Here is a 20109-nt window from a genome sequence, read left to right on the forward strand (position 1 = left end):
TATATTTTTAGTTTCCATAGTGCGAGTCCCAAAAAAATGTTTGGGTTGGGTCACTCTTTTCTTTTAGTTTTAGACCACTTAAATAGTATAAAATGAAAAACGAAAACCACTGCGTTATTGCCCGGAAGGGTAAAAAGCGCGAAATACAGAATCCTCAACCAAAAAGAAGGGACAAACAATTTAAAAATAAAAATAAATAAGCGAGAGAGGGATGTGGATCTAATTTAATTTCCCTTCGGTTAACAGTTCCATCACACCACACTCACCGCTTTCCTCCATATATTTGTTAGATTCGCCGGCGATCTCTCCGCGCCGGAAACCTAACTTCTCCTGCTGCCAGATCCATTTGCCTTCTCATTCTGCCACTGTGAAGACTGTCCTGATTTCTCCCCCTGTGAGAAAATTTGAAATCCTAGCTCCTTCGTAGATTTTGCCGATTTCGCTTTGGCTCTCTCCATCGGACCAGTCTCTGAACATATGGAGGCAATTGAAGAACTGTCTCAGCTATCGGATTCTATGCGGCAAGCCGCTGCCGTGCTTGCCGATGAAGATGTTGATGAGACAACACCTAGTAGGCGGCCTTCCACATTCCTCAATGTCGTCGCACTAGGCAATGTCGTAAGTTTCTGCATCCATCTGTCTGTGCAGAATTTTCTGTGTGTCAATGGGTGGGTTACAAATTTATGGATCCGGTAGTTGGTCGCTAGTTTTTTTGTTTTAGGACGGGAGTTTGTTTGCGTGAGGAGAAATTTTTCGGGGATGGAAATTTGATGCTTACACGAGAGTAACTAGGCTGGTTAAAGAAGGAAGCAGTACGTAGAATTAGAACTGGGAAGTTGAAAGCTTCTCTTCCTCCCAGCCCAATGAGAAGATTTGTCAGTGTCTACGGTTGTGTATACATTGGATCATTGACTAGTTACTGCTGCGATGTTTGATGAAAGTAATTGCATTGACCGTGGTTTTGAAGAAGTCTCACGGGTTTTGATAAATCATTGCAAGTGGCAAACTTGAGGGAGTCGGTTCGCGGTGCATGGCATGACATTTAATGACTTTCGATCTGATTGGAATTGGTAAAAATGGCCTAGAAAGCTTGCTATCCATGATGAACTTTTATAATGTAATTGTTGTTTACTTTTTACCGCTAGTTTTGAACTTTTATCACGCTGCCCAGTCTTAAGATTTGGACGATTGCATGTATAATTTTAGTTCTACGAGTTCTTGCACTCCTGTGGCATTTGAAACTTATATGTCATGTGGCTAGTGTTTTTTACCTCTCTGTTTCCGTTGACCAATTGTCTGCACAGGGTGCCGGAAAATCTGCTGTCTTGAATAGTTTGATTGGACATCCTGTTTTGGTAAGTCAAATTGCCTGTATGCTTTTTGATGATTTTCTTATCTGTGATAACTGATACGTCTCTTCTGCTGTTTGATTTATTACTAACTGGGTCATGATATAATCAAATTACTGGCAGCCAACTGGTGAAAATGGTGCTACCAGGGCTCCCATAAGCATTGAATTAAATAGAGATAGCTCTTTAAGCAGCAGGTCAATCATTTTACAAATTGAAAATAAATCTCAACAGGTTTCTGCAAGTAAGAACTTTATCTAAAACCCTGTTCCTGAACAATGTGGTTTATATGTTCTCTGCTCCTGGATAAAAAGTTCATTTGTAAGTTCTACATGCAGTGTTCCAGTGATGTTTCTTAACTGTGTTCATAGGTGCTCTTAGACACTCTCTACAGGACAGGCTAAGCAAAGGCTCATCTGGCAGAACTCGTGATGAAATATATCTTAAACTTTGTACAAGTACCGGTAGGCTCATATTCATATGCTCCTTCCCTTTTTTGAAGTATGAAAACCCGTGTAGTAAGTTATGGAGTGCTCTGGAAAACATTGGGTTTGTATTCATGCACAATGTTTTGGAAACAAGGAAGCTGGAGTTTTATTGCAATGAACATTCAATTCTTTAGCATGCTTCTTTTGAGAGCATTGCTCATATTTTTAAAGGAGTCTCTGTTCCCCTGGATATGTTATGGGAAATGGTTGTGCTTTATCTCTTTCTTTCTCTGCCCATGTTTGATTTAGGTGTTGAATTAGCGATGATTGGTCATTAGTCAGCCTTTTGTCAAGTTTTTTGAGTTGTAACGAACCATTTTTAATTCTTTCTACTTGATTCTAATATTTAAAAAGTTGATATACACTAGCGAGAGAAGTGCATGTGTTTGTGTATTGAATACTGAGTGATTGACATCCTTTAGTTATACCATCAACTAGAAATAGATTAGAGGAGTGGTAATTTATTGTGACTACAAGAATAGATTATTCTAGTTGTTTTGAATGTCTGAAAAACCCACCTGTGTCTGGCACTTGTATTAGCAGATCCTGTAGTCCTGTTTTCTTGATCCTCTCAGAAAAAAACCCTAAAAAATCATTTACTTAACAATAAGGCATAAAATGCTTAAAAGGCACTTTTTGGATGCCTCTAAACATGTAATGGGATAGATTGTCTTTATGGTTGCACTTTGGTGCTTAGTTCACAGTTTTTCCAAGGGAATCTCCAATTCTGATTTGCAAAATCTTCAGACTTGAATATTGCAATCCTTGTAAGTGCATAATAAATTCAGAATCTTGTAACCAATGTATTGATTTGGGACAGAAATATAAATATACTTTTCTTGTTGCTTGTACAATATGAGATGAGGCTTATTCTATTTGTCATGTTGGTAATTCTCCAGCTCCACCATTGAAATTGATTGACTTGCCTGGGTTGGACCAACGAATTATGGATGACAAAATGGTGAGTATGTGTAAATTATCAGTTCTAAGTTTGAATTTACACTAAGTATTATAAGCTATTCTCTTTGCATTCTCAATCAATGTTGGATATTATGTTAAACTTATATTTAATTCTTGGATAACTGGTTGCTTTTTGGGAACTTTGTTAGAGAGAGAGTTTTTTTTTTTTTAACCAGATTTGAGAGAGGGTTAAATGCCTTCTTTTTCTTATCTTTCAGATTGGTGAATATATCGAACACAATGATGCTATTCTGCTTGTCATAGTTCCTGCTGCCCAGGCACCTGAAATTTCATCTTCACGAGCACTACGAGCAGCAAAGGAGTATGATGCTGAATGTATGTTGTCAGATTTTTCTTTTTTTTGTTATAAAAATAAAATATCATCAAAGCATTTGAATAGTTGGAAAGGGACTTTTACAGCGTTACTCCTTAGATGGACATAGTGCCCTTGCTTTTGTCATGTTTATCTAGTATACTTAACAATTATATGCCTGTTTTTATAAAACTGGCTAGCTCATAAGATTTAGAGGATTATGAGATTTTGTTTGGCGGCTCTTTGTCTTGGATAATGCTCACATGTGATGTCTGTTATCTAAGAGAGCTAAACGTTCACCTTTTGCAGTTTTTATTTCTAAGATTAATATTTCTTTAATTTCTTTAACTGAAATGAAATGCTGCAGTCTTCAGGGGAAGTCTCAAATTGTTCAGGAGGAATTAATGAAGCTTGGTGAACAAATGGTAGTAGTCCTGAAGGTACAAGAGCTCTAGCTTTGCAGTTATGCCGTGAATTTGAGGACAAGTTCCTCCAACATCTTACTGGTGGCGAGGTTAGTTCTCTTATATCTTGGAATGGATATATTTTTATATTAGGCTTCATTTAGGTGAACCTTATAAGCCAGCAATACTGGAGGAATAAATCAGCTGCAATTAAAAATAAAAAATGAAGAAGAAGAACGAGAAGTTTCTTCCCCACAGCTAAGCCGAACAATCTCAGCTGGTGGAAAGCAGAAAATCATAGCAGGAAAGAGGGAGTCTGTGTGTGTGTGAGAGAGAGAGAGAGAGAGAGAAGAAGAAGAAGAAGAAGGAAGCACACTTTGCCCGTACACCAGTATTTATATTGGGGGAAGGACACACAATTTCAATTATACAGCTGTAGATTAATCAATCCACCCTCAACCAGCTCCTTAATCATAAGCTATCGAACGCCCAATAGTTGCTCATTGCTACTGGTATACATCTGTTCCTAACTTATGTCCTTCAATCCTTTGCAGGGTAATGGCTGGAAAGTTGTTGCCAGTTTTGAAGGCAATTTTCCCAACAGGATCAAACAGCTTCCTATAGACAGACACTTTGACATAAACAATGTTAAAAGGGTAAATTTTCTTTTGAATATTTCACTTTTATTATCGGAGTTAAATCTTTAATTCCTCATATTCTCTTCACGTGTGCTTGCTACTTATATTGCTCTTTGAACTTACGTTAGATTGTCCTAGAAGCAGATGGATATCAACCTTACCTTATTTCTCCAGAAAAAGGTTGAGGTCCTTAATTAAAGGTGTTCTTGAGATGGCAAAGGAACCATCACGTCTATGTGTTGATGAGGTAGGTATGCTTCTAATTTGCCATTGATTTTATTTATATAGCTGCTAATCTGCTATGTGTCCAAAGAGGCATAAAAAAGACTGTTAGAAAGAAATTGGGCAGAGGGATGACTTATTCATACTTTTATGATAAATAGGTCTGTCTTATCTTGTTCTGTCTCCTCTTGCTATTGATTTTCATCAAATGACTTGCATAGAGGGAGAGGCTTGTTTTAGGTTCTTTGTCTTTGCATCTGTTATGTATAAAGTGTGGGAACCTTTGGACCATAAGGCTGATTGTCTGGTGTATTAAATTGTCACCTTGGTTGTATGATTCAAACGATTATTAACTTGTAACTGGTGCGTTATGTATTTTTCAATTCTAGAGGTATTTTAGTTGATTTAATCTATAGTCCAATAGAGTTAGGCCACTTGGTAGGGTTTGTTTTTGATCTTGTTATCATCACATGCAGCTGCAGTTTTAGAGTAGTTCTTCTAGACTGAAGATATAAAATTCCTGTTGCGTTTTTCTCTAGAGCTGCATTTTGAACTTTCTTGTTTTGGTAACTGCCAAATTAGGTGGTGTCGTGTACTTTTGGATATAGTTTCTGCTGCTGCTAATGCTACACCTGGTCTTGGACGATATCCTCCATTTAAGAGAGAGGTAAAATGCTGCTGCACAGTAATCTGGAAGTAACTTAGTCTACATTTTGTGAATGGTCTACCTAATGTTTCAAAATATTTAACCAGCTTGTGGCACTTGCAAGTTCTGCCCTAGATGGATTTAAAATGAATCGAAAAAAATGGTGGTTGCTTTAGTTGATATGGAGCGTGCATTTGTTCCACCTCAACACTTCATTCGTTTAGTGCAGAGGCGGTATGTTGGATTCTGACATGCATATTTACCTATTTGTTCAATATTATGCTTGTTAGTTGGGAACTAGGAACACCCATTTGTCATTCATTCATAAAGCTCTGAAGTAGAATCTTAGAATCCTGATAGTCACTGTTATTGATCAGGTATACATCTTCAGTTAAGCTAAAATTGTTTAAATTATAAAGCCGCCCATTTTCAAAGAAAAGGGATAACACATTTTCTAGAACCAATGAGCATGTCAATCTTAAGGTTTTAATTGAGAAAAACACTAAATGCTGATTTTTTCAGCATGTAGCAAAGTTTGAAAATGTGGTATGTTAATGGTCTTTCAATTGTAGTTTTTTTTCTTGTCCCTTTTATAAATGAGAAGCAAGTCCCCATGGTTAAACTGTTAGAGATCATAAATATAAGGTATCTATTGAAAGGGGTTGCAATGAGCTGAAATTTGATTTCTGGATCTTTGTTGATGTGATGAAAATATTATACTTTTTAGTTGTACATATCTTATTTTAATGTTTTAACGCCTTTTATCAATTGCATTAGAATGGAAAGGCAACGCAAAGAGGATGAGCTGAAGAACCGGTCCTCTAAAAAGGCTTCTGAAGCTGAACAGACTAGTCTAAATCGGGTGTGGGATTGTCTTCTCTTTTCCTCTTAAGAAACTAAGTTTGAATATGTTATATGTGATGTAGGTATTAAATCAGCTCTATTCCAGATGCATGATATAAATCTGTTTTCATTTCTAGGCTGCTAGTCCTCAAACAGGTCAACAGAGTGGAGGAAGCTTGAAATCAATGAAAGATAAATCTGGTCAGCAGGACAAGGAAACACAAGAAGGATCTGGTTTGAAGACTGCTGGACCTGATGGAGAGATAACAGCAGGTTTCTACAAATTGATCATTACATTTTTACTGTGTGCCTAACTAACATGATCAAGGTCTCTCTGAAATATGTATTTGGTGGCTTTAATCTCTTCTGTTGATAATACCTTAAAGAGCTTCAATATTATCTTAGTTACAGTTGCCTCTTTTTACTTTTGGTTCCCCTTTTATTAAACCATTTCCGGCTATGGTTGTGTATTTCCCAATAGTTGGTTGATTATATCTCTTAAAACCAAATTGATATGGAACATGTAATAGTTATGTTTTCCATCCAAAAAAATAGTATTATGTGGCTATGTGAAAGCAGTTGAGAAGTCAGCATCACCGAAACCACTGAAAAGGAGAAAAAACTGGAATGATTGTATCATTTCATGCCATTGATAAAGAATTGAATGAACCTTTCTATATTTTCAACCTTCTATATTGTCCCTGCCTAGGCTTTTGTTTTGTTTCCATCTATTTCTATTTTAAAGTAAGGAATTATCATTTTATAGTACATGGAACTGACTTCTACTTTTTCTTATGGATTTTCTCCTCAACACAGGATACTTATTTAAAAAAAGTGGAAAAACTAGTGGCTGGAGTAGACGATGGTTTGTCCTAAATGAGAAGACTGGAAAGGTTAGTGTATCATTATTATGTTCCCAAAGGCTGATTTGGAACGTAGTATCGTGCTCAATTCAAATGGTATGATTTTAGATGGTTATGGTTATTTTCATAACCTCTTGAAGTGCTTGACCAACAGTCATGGAAACCTTGTAGTTTTGCAGAAGTGATTCTAGAATATAAGGGGCTGTTTGAAACTATTTTTATTTTATTACTCTGAGAACTAGTGTTTTGTAATACTTGTTTTGAGAATTAAAAAATAATAATAATAATGAAAATAGGTGTTTTTCTCATTCTCCTTTGTTTTTCAAAATAATAATCCTAGAACATCTAAAAGTTGTTTCCATTTTTCTTTTTTCCAAAACAATTTTTTGTTTTTTGTTTTCCAAAATATTTTTTGAAAACACGTTATGAAATAGAATTTTTTTTGTTCTCTTGTTCTGGAAAACAGAACATTGTTCTCAAAACAGGTTTCCAAAACAGGCCCTAAATTATTTCTCTTTCATTTTTGGTATGAAAATTAAGCAATGAAGTTCTGGAAAGTCCTTGGGGCAAAAGAATGAAAGGAAGGTTGAAAGGAAGTAATTGAGATTTCATCAGAAATTTTATCAAGTTGCAACAAAGTACTACTTTCCAATATATAAGCATTTTTCTGAAGTGAAAATGGGCATATCATCTTACATGTTATGATAAAGCAACAATTCTCATTGAGTTGGTATTGTCTCTAAGTTGTTAGGTCCTTTATTTGTTCAGGCTTAACCTCTTAAGTTTTATTACAACTCCTTGTGAATTGTGATTACAATTTGTGACAACAATGGCAGTTGCCTTTGTTGATGACTTGAGGTACAATGATCCTACCAAACGTGTTCTTCAAGAATTTGGTCTTCGTTTCTTGTCTTTTGATCATTAGGCACGGAATGTGAGTTTATTGCCCCTTCATAAAGTTATCTGTCCTAATTGTTTTGCATCAGTGCTGCACGTATTCATTCCACGATGCCAATAATTAACTGCTATGGGAAAGAACCTTGAATTGTCCTGGTAGAGGTTGATGCATGCAATTACATAACTATCAGTGTTACATGGATTGATTTTATGAGGCTAAATAATCAAAATCTTGTGTGCTCTAAATTGATATTGGCTTATATTGCAGCTTGGTTACACCAAAAAACAAGAAGAGAGACACTTCCGAGGAGTCATTTCATTAGAGGTATGACATAAACTTGTTACTTATATGAAATTCTTTGTAGAATAAGTATTAATCTTGTTCATTTCTGCCACGTCATTTCATTACACGATCTCAGTCATCTTTTTTGGTTGCGTCTTTCATAAATTGTGCCTGGATTCATGATATTTGGCCATCTTTTTCATTCGCTAAATCTTCTATGTTGTTACTTGTTCCAATGCATTTTGGTGCCTGTCATTCAACAAGAGAATGCATACCAATTTTCCTTTTAAAATTCTGCATGAATAGTGAGAGAAAACTAAGTTACTCAAAGCATTATTGCTTGCTTTCCGCGAGAGGGAAAAATGGAATTATGAGGAAGATAAAATTCTTTCCAATATCATGTGCCATATCCTAATTGGTTAAGGTTGTCTAGAAAGCCTGCCATGTTCTGTTGACTTTTATTCACTTAAGAATAAATAGAGCATTAGCTACTTCTCTGCAAAGACTTATTCTAGTAGTGCGATGATAATGAAAAAGTGAAAATTCTTTCTTCTTCATCATTTCTTTCCTGATCGGTTTTCCCCCTTATTTTAATTATTAGATCTTTTCTTCTTTCAGCTGGACTTGTTCTTGTAACAATTACGTGAAAGGACAAAGGCAGTTGTTGATGGTCCTTTCACTGTTAAGGAACACTGGTGAGAACATTAACATGAGTGAGACACGTTAGGATTAAGTGAAGCAGTTTAACAACTAAAGAAAAAAGAAAGAGAAGTTTGGTGAATTTTATGGATCTTTCAACCATGATCAACTGAAGTCATAAATATTGTTGAGTTTGGATATCATTAAGGTTAATGTACTTCTTTCTCCCTGTTCCTATGTTTTATTTATGAGTTTAGTTCATCTATCTTTATGTCTGAATTCAAGTCTTTTGAGTATGTTGGCAGAGGATTTAACAGAGAATTGGGGCAGTATGGTGACCCGATAGTTAGAACTATTGGGATACCAACCGAATAGGAAAGTAAAAAAGTGTGCGTGTTATGTGGGGTCAGAGTCAGAGCATGATATTGGAACACCGGCCCATTTTGATGTAACCAGTGTATTATGTACCAGACTATTATGTACCAGACTATGTTCATTCATGTATAGCTGTTATGTGCGAATGGGAGGATGGATAAACATCAGCGTGTGTGTCATGTGTCTTTCACTTTGGAGCATTTTTCATGATACTCATACACTGTAAATATTTGGTGGAAATAAAGCCACAATTGTGTTGCTGACTTTGCTGCATGTGTGTCGATTCAGTCCTCTGGTATATTTTGTTGGAATGAAATGTCTTCATCTTTATGGGCATCACTCTCCACGTTTTATGGGTTCTCTCTGGTTCTCAGTTCATTGTTTCTGCGGGGCTTCCATTTCTGATATGCTAAGATATTGATTAGTTAACCTTTTTTTAATGGGAAAAAAATGGTTTCTCTATAGTTTCACCATCTTATTTCTCCCTCCAATGAATTTCCATCTTCATAAGAGGTCCTAATTATGTCATCATCATTGTCATAGTCTGGGGTTAAATGCCTTTGAATCCTATGCCTTTGAAAGTGGCTGTTGTCAAGTTGATAGTGTGTAAGCCTTCATAATAACTCTGTGAGTTCTCAAAAATGGAGGATAAAATTTTTATTTCCGAGTTTTAAGTGGATAGGAAGAAAGAACCATTTAAGATTTCAGCATATTAATCCAAGTTGCTTCAACTGTCCTGATCAGGAATGCAACATTGAGGAATTTCTGATGATGACGAAGCTTCAGCAAAGAGCTCAAAGGATAAAAAGGCCAATGGACCTGATTCTGGAGAGCATCCAACCTTATTTTCAAGATAACAAGCAAGGTCCCTTATAAGACTGTTATGAAAGGTAATCCTGTTGCTATATATCACTTTTTAACTCATGCGTCTTCCCAGGACCATCACCGGATTTGAGATGCCCCTGCTTGGTGTGTGCCAATTTTGCTATATGCATTTTGCAGCTGAAAGTACAGTTCTGTTAAAGGCTGAGAGTGTAGCAGATAAAGTTGAGTGGCTGAAAAAGCTAGGAAATGTTGCACATCCTACGAAAGGTAGTCAAGCGATGGGTGAATCAGGTCTTCCTATGCGACACAGTCTTTCTGATGGCTCCTCTTGTAAGTTATTGAATTACCCATCTCTTTTTATTTTCTTCATTTGATTATGTAGCGACGTTTAAAAAAAAGAATTGGAAACCATTGCTAATTCAAAGAGTGGCTAACATGCCAATCACATTATTTATTTTTTTTTTTTTCAAGTGATCCTACATCATAAACTACATTTCTTTTTCTATTCATACCAATAGGTTTTCACTTTGCATGTTATGGGTTAGCGTCAGATTCATTTGTTGAACTCAAATGAGTTTACAATTTACACCTGTAATGAGAAGCATGTCTGTTGAGAGTCAATTAGAAAATTTCTAGATCCTGGGGTGCTTGTTGCTTGTGCTCTCTTCATTTCAGACAAGGCATTTTTACCTGACACATGCTCATCCAGTGAAACAATGGTAATTAAGATTCAAATTTTTTTCCATCTTTGCCTTTCTTTGTACCAATCATTAATTATTTGTCTCTAATGGAAGGTAATTAATTTTAATATGCTCCTAGGGGCATTTTAGGTAAAAAAGACATTAGTCACACTCAGAATTCCATAAAATGCCTTGTATATTGAAGCATTGGACTCCCCCCCCCCCAAAAAAAAAAAGCTTTATATTTGAAACGTAGGTAGTGTATTTTAGTAGCTGCGCATCTCAACCAATCTATGATCAGTGACCCATCTATGAACTGCGTGTTGTCTAGAAGTTGCTCTATTTCTGAAAAGTTGTTCATGTTTCTCTCTTTTATAGGATACCATGGCGAGAAGACCTGCAGATCCAGAAGAGGAGCTCAGATGGATGGCCCAGGAAGTGCGTGGTTATGTTGAAGCTGTTCTTAACAGTCTTGCAGCTAATGTCCCTAAGGTCTGTTTACTTTATCAAGTACTGTACTTTTCTCTCTTTAGATCTGTTGCTGTTCTGAGCGTCCATGAGATTAATTTGTTTTGGCTTCTCAGGCCGTTGTTCTTTGCCAAGTGGAGAAAGCCAAAGAAGACATGCTTAACCAGTTGTACAGTTCGGTCAGGTTAGAGCTGACTCCTCTGCCCTATTGCCTAATGAGTGCATTGCTTCTTCATAAATTTATTATGTGATGTACTGTCTTCCAATATTTCATCCTCTGAGCATCATCACATATATTTGAAACTTCTGGGACCTAAGGGCCACATTAAAATTTTTTGTTTACAGTTATGCTTTGTGTATTCTTTATTGCTTTTCTTGTATATATTGGAAGATCACATAGGACATTTTGGATACTGATTAATACATGTAATTTTGAGATGTCTACGCCATACAAAGAGTTCAAATTCTTTTCAGGATTTTTTTTACTTCATCTGGAAAATTTATTGAACTTATTTCCTTTTTTGTCATTGACAGTGCACAAAGCTCGGCAAAAATTGAAGAGCTGCTCCAAGAGGAAAGCCATAGCGTAAAGCGTAAAAGGGAACGCATTCAGAAACAGTCCTCCCTTCTTTCAAAGTTAACTAGGCAGCTTAGTGTCCATGATAATAGAGCAGCTGCAGCATCCAGCTGGTCTGATGAAGGCAGCACAACTGGTAATGTTTCTGCAAGCATGCATTCCAAAGTCGCCCCCCCAAAAAAAACAAAGAAAAAAATATGTATATGATGCATTGTCTTTGGCTGGTGGCTCCTAAACTCACGTTTGTGCGTAACATAGATCAAAATAATGACAAATTGACAAGTGGTCACTTTTCATAAAGGTTTTGCACATGCCACTAGATGTTAAAAGCCTGAAAAGGATGTTATTGATACATATTCAAAATTATGACACATTACAATCTGTTCATTTGAATGGCTTAGGTGGGTTATTGGATAGAGTTGTACCTTTCTTTTATAATTGAAGTGAAAAGTTTGATTGCATGTAAATTTTATTGTCATCTAGAGGAATATTAAATTGCCTTTATATTTATACTTTGATTGCGTATTTTCTGCATTTTGTAACTGCTGTCTAGAATATACATTTTGCATCAGTTAGTACTATCATGTTGATTTTACCCGTTATATAGTTTACTTTTCGTACAACCATAACAAGTCAATTATGCAGAGAGTGGTGCAAGTCATGGTAGCTCATCTGGTAGTGATTGGAGATCTGCATTCGATGCTGCCGCAAATGGTTTCATTGACTCATCTCGGGTTGGATCTGGTGGACACAATAGACGATACAGTGACCCATCTCAAAATGGTGATACAAGTTCAGTTGCAAATTCTAGCAGTCGCCGGACACCAAATCGGCTACCACCGGCACCTCCATCCGGTTCTAGATATTAGATAAAGCAACAGCTCATTCCAATTTTTTATTGCTTGTTGGGTGGATGCTTGATTTTTCTAGTCTTGTATTGACAGTTCTACATCCTCTCTTCAAGTTACTAGAATGGGTTAGGTGTGTGTAGATAAAGATTGCCTAATACAGCCATATTAACGCCATACATGTTTCTCCGCTTTTGCCCGTATTGGATGTTTGGGGACAATGTTGGGCAAGATGATATTTTGCCTGCCCAACATTTTCCTCTTATATATGTAATTGTTTTGTATCAATGTGATCATCAGAGGGTAAATTGTACCAACACTCATTCGGTGAACATTTTTGCTTCAAGCTCGTCATCTGTCGTGCAATTTTTCATGTGATTAAAGTGGACTGGTTTGGTTCATGACTTCACCCTAGGGACCCAGCTTCGATGCTTAGGGAAATTGCCTGTGCATTGCATGAATGCAATTTGAGGTAGTGAGAGGCTCTGTTACTTGTCTGCCCTTCAGAGGTTAAGTTAAGTTAAAGAACTCAAGACTTGCATGCCTTCCATCTTTTAAAGGTTCAGTGTATGATTTTTATTTTTAAACAGAAATTTACAATCACTAAACTTGCAAACTGGCAATAACCCTCAAATGCGAATCAACACAATTGTATGAACAAATCAAATGACAATTTTCAACTTCATTCACACAGACATTTCAAAAAGAAAAATCGGATATTATCAAATATAATAATCATAATGATAAAAATAATTATCATGATCATCATCGTGCAAGCAAGATGCACTTTGACTTGATTGTAAATTCTTGTCGCCATTAATGCATGCCTACTGTTCACTACAATCAATCTAGACAATTTGCTTTAAGTATACACTACAGTCAGTCTAACGGACCATATAAGAATACAGACCAAAATCATCAGCACCATCCCATGAAATTAAGTAGTATAAAGCAATGAATCAGGATGAAAAAGCCTATATTCATCTTCAAACTAACCAATTTACCAACTTACGTGTACTTAGTAAACAAGATTGATCTATTACATTCTCTAGCCCCCAAGAAAATGGAGCTTATAGATAGGGGAATGCTTGACCCTTCTCTTAGCTTAAACAGTGAGAGATGCACCATTGTCTGCTGCAGTGAGATTGAGTATCATGCTTGCTCCCTTTGGGGCCCTGAATTACAGGAGCCAATCATATTTATAGTTGAAAGCTTAAAATGAAAGGGAAATAAATTATGGGCATGACAAACAAAATCAACTTATGTCTATGGTTAAACCTGATCTAGCCAAATAGTCGTTCAAAAGACTCGAAAAGGTTATAAATTGTTGCAAAACACAATATTAGCTCTTTAATTATGTAAAAACAAAAGCATATTTATTTGCATGAATATGTACAAGTCATAGACTGATCCAACTCAAGTTTAAACATATAGACTAAACTATCAACACACCTTTCCTCACACATGGAAAGCCAAAGGCTTGATACAGTGACAAAACACAAGTTCAGCTTACATTTTTATAATTTTCATTTTAATTTTAGAGGCTCTGACCCCGTGACAATCAAGGGTCTAATACCACATCAACAAGATGCTTGATCAAAAGCTTTACTCGTGATATAAAAATCCATGAATAGTTTCATTCATATCCATAACATGCATCACATCACAATAGTTCTCTGCAATCTCTTCTATTTCCATAAAGAACTGGATCTAGCAATGGTTTAGATCCTTTGATCATTCTATGCTCTCTTTTAGGCAGGCTCTTCAGGCTTCAGCATATTTGTTGGAACCAGGGAGACAGAATAGTTAAGATAACATGTGAAACATTCTTTCATGCAAATAGAAAAGATGCTGCGACCAAAGTAACATTAATCATGAAGAAGCATTTATACCATGCTTTCAGGCGCTTGATATAGGGCAGCTGAATTGCCAAAGCATGATGCAAGCATCTCAGTGTTAATTACACCTGGTTAGGGGGCAACAACTGCAATCCTTCAGGCAACTCCTTTGCCACAGACCTAGTCAATCCTTCTATAGCCCATTTTGATGCACAGTAAGGTGCAACCTGTGTTGCATAACGCTTGAATTCAAATATCAGTTAATACTATTGAAAGATGCTGGCAGTTCGTAAAAGTTGGACATGATGAGTCAGTTATGCACATAGACTTGTAATGTTGAAATTTAAAATCCAAGATCAGTATCGTAGGAAATTGGTAAAATCATACAAGGGTAGGACGCCGAGACAAAAATCATCACTCATATAATTTGAGAATTGAATCAAGAACGCTGCTGTATGTCTCCCACCTTAAGAGACCCTCAATTCATCTCAGCTTAAACAATTTTAATTTAGTTTCCAACTCACCATTGACACAGTTTTCTCCAAAATAAATCTCAAAGTCCCAGTATAGCCTTTGAGAACAAGATGACAGCAACAATCAAAGAACAAATCCATGATCCAGAATGACAAAAGAACACTCTTCCATGACAAACTGTGTTTAGAATTCCATTTAGAACAGAAAATGAAATGTTTAGGTTGTCTGCATTATTATCGGGACAAACAAATGATAAACTAAAGATATACAATAATATATATGCTCAACTAACCAGTGCAGCACCAGCCCTTCCCCATCCTGACAAAACACAAGTTCAGCTTACATTGTTATAATTTTCATTTTAATTTTAGAGGCTCTGACCCCGTGACAATCAAGGGTCTAATACCACATCAACAAGATGCTTGATCAAAAGCTTTACTCGTGATATAAAAATCCATGATAGTAGTTTCATCATATCCATAACATGCATCACATCACAATAGTTCTCTGCAATCTCTTCTATTTCCATAAAGAACTGGATCTAGCAATGGTTTAGATCCTTTGATCATTCTATGCTCTCTTTTTAGGCAATCTTCAGGCTTCAGCATATTTGTTGGAACCAGGAGGACAGAATAGTTAAGATAACATGTGACAACATTCTTTCATGCAAATAGAAAAGATGCTGCGACCAAAGTAACATTAATCATGAAGAAGCATTTATACCATGCTTCAGGCGCTTGATATAGGGCAGCTGAATTGCCAAAGCATGATGCAAGCATCTCAGTGTTTATTACACCTGGATTTAGGGCAACAACTGCCAATCCTTCAGGCAACTCCTTTGCCACAGACCTAGTCAATCCTTCTATAGCCCATTTTGATGCACAGTAAGGTGCAACCTGTTGCATAACGCTTGAATTCAAATATCAGTTAAACTATTGAAAGATGCTGGCAGTCGTAAAAGTTGGACATGATGAGTCAGTTATGCACATAGACTTGTAATGTTGAAATTTAAAATCCAAGATCAGTATCGTAGGAAATTGGTAAATCATACAAGGGTAGGACGCCGAGACAAAAATCATCACTCATATAATTTGAGAATTGAATCATAAGAACCGCTGTATGTCTCCCACCTTAAGAGACCCTCAATTCATCTCAGCTTAAACAATTTTAATTTAGTTTCCAACTCACCATTGACACAGTTTTCTCCAAAATAAATCTCAAAGTCCCAGTATAGCCTTTGAGAAACAAGATGACAGCAACAATCAAAGAACAAATCCATGATCCAGAATGACAAAAGAACACTCTTCCATGACAAACTGTGTTTAGAATTCCATTTAGAACAGAAAATGTTTAGGTTGTCTGCATTATTATCGGGACAAACAAATGATAAACTAAAGATATACAATAATTATATGCTCAACTAACCAGTGCAGCACCAGCCCTTCCCCATCCAGATGACATATTGACAATGATTCCTTGCTTCTTTGTGACCATAAGAGGGATGAAATGACGTAATATATTAGCAGCTCCTTTGAGGTTTGTATCAATGACATTATCAAACTCTTCAACAGGAACTTCCCAAATTTTGTTGTTTCTATTAATGGTTCCTGCATTATTTACTGATTATGCCATTCATTTTAGTATATCAGACCGCCAAAAGCACCATATGAAGGATGACTAAATAAAACAGACACGTATCGATATCAGGATAAACTGAATCAAGTTATAAGGCAAAAAAATCCTTCAGCTGCTTGAGTTTATAAGCTTTTCCCTCTGAAAAACTACAAAGCCTTGTAATGCAAATCAAGAAATTGTATATTGCTTTGAGATCAAAGATGAAACATATAATCTTTCTTCCTGTCTTTTGGTAGGGGAAACTCAACTGATAAACCAGCTGCAAAATCTTGATAGCATTCTTGTGGACTGACGACCAGCACCGGTTAAGGAGGATGATCAATTTCTTCACCAAATTTTCACAGACAACACGCAATTAACATTGTTTGCTTCAGAAAAAAGAATTTTGAGAAAAACAGAATGCAAATCAACAGAGGACAAATTATCCCCGTTAAGTTTGAATAAAAAAGCTACTAAAACTGTACAATCCTCAACTTGGATGATCTTTCTAATGCCAACCCCTAAATTATTATCTCAAAGCCAAAGGGATACACACACATTCTGGATTTTTATACAATTATACCACTGATTTACGGACGTCCAAAAGATGGGGAAGAAATCCAAATGCAACAATCATGATGAACTAAGGATACGCACCAATAATATCAGGAACACCCTTTTTCTCCATCACAGTACGAGCCAGCTCCTCAACGCTGCTGTCCGATCTCTGAAACCAAAAGAAGTGTAAATAAGGGAACTTTTGTCATTGACGCATAACACACTTCCAAATTTCCGAAACCCATTATACAACAGCTACCGACAAAGGGATGTACAGTCACCAAGCTTGAAATTTCATCAATCGCCCGCCAACATGAGTTTTTATTATATTTCACAACACAATTCATCAAGTTTACAAGCAAAAACCTGAAACAAATTCGAAAAACCAAAAGAGACAAGATAGACACAAAGTACTAACCACGTCAGCTTTGAGCAGCAAGTGCTTTTCGGATGACGAAGAATTGGAAGCAGCTGGGGCGGCAGCAGAAGAAGAACAAGAAGAAAGTTCCGATTCAAGTGCCTTTAGCTTATCCTGAACACGTGAACACCCGATTATAGTGTGGCCTCGTTTGGCCAATTCTAGGGCAAGAGCCCTTCCGAGGCCCTTACTGACGCCAGTAATGAGAACCGTTCGGGAGGTTGCAGTTCCTCCTCTGCAAACAATGTTCATTCCATTAAGCGACGTCATCGCACTCGTCATCTGCTTCCTTTGCTTCCTAAAATTTGAGGATCACACCGAAATGCGCGCGAGAAAGTTTAACATTGGCGATGGAGACATCTGGAAGGAAGCATTTTTAAATTCGTGTGCTGTTCAAGAGGAGCTGAAGATAATAATGTTCGAGGTTTATATCCTTACATTCTCCGAAACCGGATTGGTTGGGGCGAAATTCTGAGTTTTAGAGGATTTTTAGATTTCAGTAAATCATGTAAATATAATTAGAAGAGTATTATTGAAAATGAGGTCAATCTCTGATCCATTAAACCAAAATATGTTGAGCCAATTTAACTGATTTAATGAAATACTTCATGATTAATTTTTCACGATTATAATTTTAATTACTAATGTTTAAATTAATAATTTAGCCAATTTAATAACTAATCTGATTTTCAGTTTCTTAATAATAACTTAGAAAGTATCAAAGCAAGATTTTGGTAACCACAATTTTTGGCATCAATATTAGATTAATATTTATTACATTTTTATAATTATTATTTTCATTTTCAGTGATTTTTTATTCATTCCTTTTTTGACTGAGCATGCTTATTTGTAATATTTCTGTTATTTAATTCATTTAATTTCAATACTTTTGTTTTATAATTTTTTGAACATAAATTCAAATAGGAAACCATGAATGATACCCACTTAAACAATATCAATATCATAAAATTTTGATTCGTCCAGCATTTTAAGTTTTAAAAATAAAAATAAAAAGAACTCCTCACACATCTCACAATAGGCTCATTTGAATTTGTTACTTGTCACTCTTCAAAAGTCCTATCCAATTTGTCAAATTTAAATATTGTTGGGATGATTATGAATTTACTTGGCCAATTTTTAAAAGTATATTTAAATTATAGTTAGAATGTGCTTTTACTAAATTTAAAATATAGTTGGACGCTCCAAATAATTTTTACTAGATGTAAATTGAAAACTAAACACACACTATAATAGATATAAATTAACATTGAAAAAAGACTTTGAGAATTGATCTAAAAGTGAATTTTAGAACAAGCAATCTGAGAGCTTTTCAAAAGTGTTTTTTAACTTTTCAATATCAAATATACTTCTTTGGTATTCTTTATGGGCAACAATAGTATTTATTTTGGTTCTATTTATAAGATGTTTCAATGATTATTATGTAAATCTTTACCCTTTTGCTTTCATTAAATGTTAGAAAAGTTATTAAAAGTTAAAGTATTTTATTTTTTAAGTATGTTTCATAAAGTTAAAGTTAGAACTTGTTGAATACGTTTTATTTATCATATTTTAAATATTTTTAATTTTAATATATTATATTTATATAACAAAATTATAATCATCACAAAATCAATATCCTTGTTAATAACTTTACATGTAAAAGTATATTTTTTCATATATAATCTAAATAACTTTTAACTTATCAAGCTAACTTTTAAAAATATATTTAAACAAAAATTTTACTATAATAACTGACTTTTATTAAATTTATTTTTATTAAATAAATTTTTCACAAATTGACTTTTGCCCAACAAAAACCAAACACGCACTAAGTCATTTTCTTTCTTTAATGGTCATTCCAAAATATGAATAGATAGAAACAAAATTGACATACACTTGTGAGTTTTTTTTTTTGGTTATTTTTGTGAACAAGGATTGAGATGCTGCTATCCTTTGACATAGTATTGGACAAATGAGTTATAGGCTAACTGTTTGGGTTGACATTTTTGCTGGTTGGGTTAGACCAACCGCTAGATAAGACAAGTTAGTCAACACTTTTTGGCAAATTGGCCAATCTAAAATCTTTTTTTTTTGGAACTATTTAAAATTTATACAACATAAATATGTATATTTAGTCCACACATTATGACAAATTAGTAATTAAAGAGTTTATAAATAAACAAAATAAATATATATTTTAATAAATAAAATTTAATCAATTATAGAAAAAACAATGTTGTGAAGAAGGAAAGTGTCAGTGTGTAGATGAAGATAAAGAAAGAGTTTGGAGGATGCATTGGCAATAATACCACCAAGCATGTTGTTTTCATAAATATGTCAGCAAAGCATTGAGTAACTCAATCTTGATAAAAAAAAAAAAAAAGATCAATGAGTGAGATGATAGGAGTCTAATATGCATAAGGTTCACCTTGCCAACTCATTTATTTTTAAAAAAAAAAGAAGAAGAAGGGTTGGTGGCTAGCCTATTTAGCCTGCAAATTTTTATAATTTAAGCCAATCCAATCTGTTTTTTAAAATAGGCTCATTTTTACCAACTCAACTCACTAAAATTGGCTGGCTGGTCCGTCGGGTTAAGTCTGTTTGCCTAACTCTATTTTGGTGTGACCTTCTGCTTGACATAATTGTAAAACACTTCAAATCTTCGTGAATGACTTGCAACGATGTTTCCCAATTTGTAATAAAATTTGGAGAAACTATTTTCTCCATTACAAAATGCCATGTGACTGGTGTAATGACCAGAAGTTAATACTCAATACAACTTGGGTTGCATCATCACCATTGAGCTGTGCTTATTTTTATACATGAACCAAACACCCCATATATAATGATAATAATAATAATAATAATAATAATAATAATAATAATAAT

General features: G+C 35.2%; 1 protein-coding gene and 1 pseudogene across 2 annotated transcripts; one reads left to right on the forward strand and one right to left on the reverse strand.

Annotated features, from left to right (window-relative positions):
- The first annotated feature begins 224 nt into the window (after window positions 1-224).
- On the forward strand, window positions 225-12641 carry LOC129286036 (dynamin-2A-like; annotated as a pseudogene).
- Window positions 12642-13037: 396 nt separating this feature from the next.
- On the reverse strand, window positions 13038-17625 carry LOC129285123 (NADPH-dependent pterin aldehyde reductase). Of its 2 annotated transcripts, none has more exons than XM_054920684.1 (5): window positions 17221-17625; window positions 16902-16971; window positions 16056-16237; window positions 15354-15526; window positions 13038-13493 (listed from the first exon to the last, which is right to left on the reverse strand). In XM_054920684.1, exons 1-5 carry the CDS (start codon window positions 17500-17502, stop codon window positions 13424-13426), a joined length of 777 nt encoding a protein of 258 aa, XP_054776659.1. In that variant the 5' UTR covers window positions 17503-17625; the 3' UTR covers window positions 13038-13423. The 2 variants fall into 2 exon arrangements, with proteins under 2 accessions (XP_054776659.1, XP_054776658.1); XM_054920683.1 differs by having other exon boundaries at window positions 16056-16249.
- Window positions 17626-20109: the final 2484 nt, after the last annotated feature.

Source organism: Prosopis cineraria, unplaced genomic scaffold (assembly GCF_029017545.1).
Source record: "Prosopis cineraria cultivar Desert tree isolate PC_DT_omini unplaced genomic scaffold, ASM2901754v1 PC11, whole genome shotgun sequence".
In the NCBI taxonomy this organism is placed as follows: Eukaryota; Viridiplantae; Streptophyta; class Magnoliopsida; order Fabales; family Fabaceae; genus Prosopis; species Prosopis cineraria.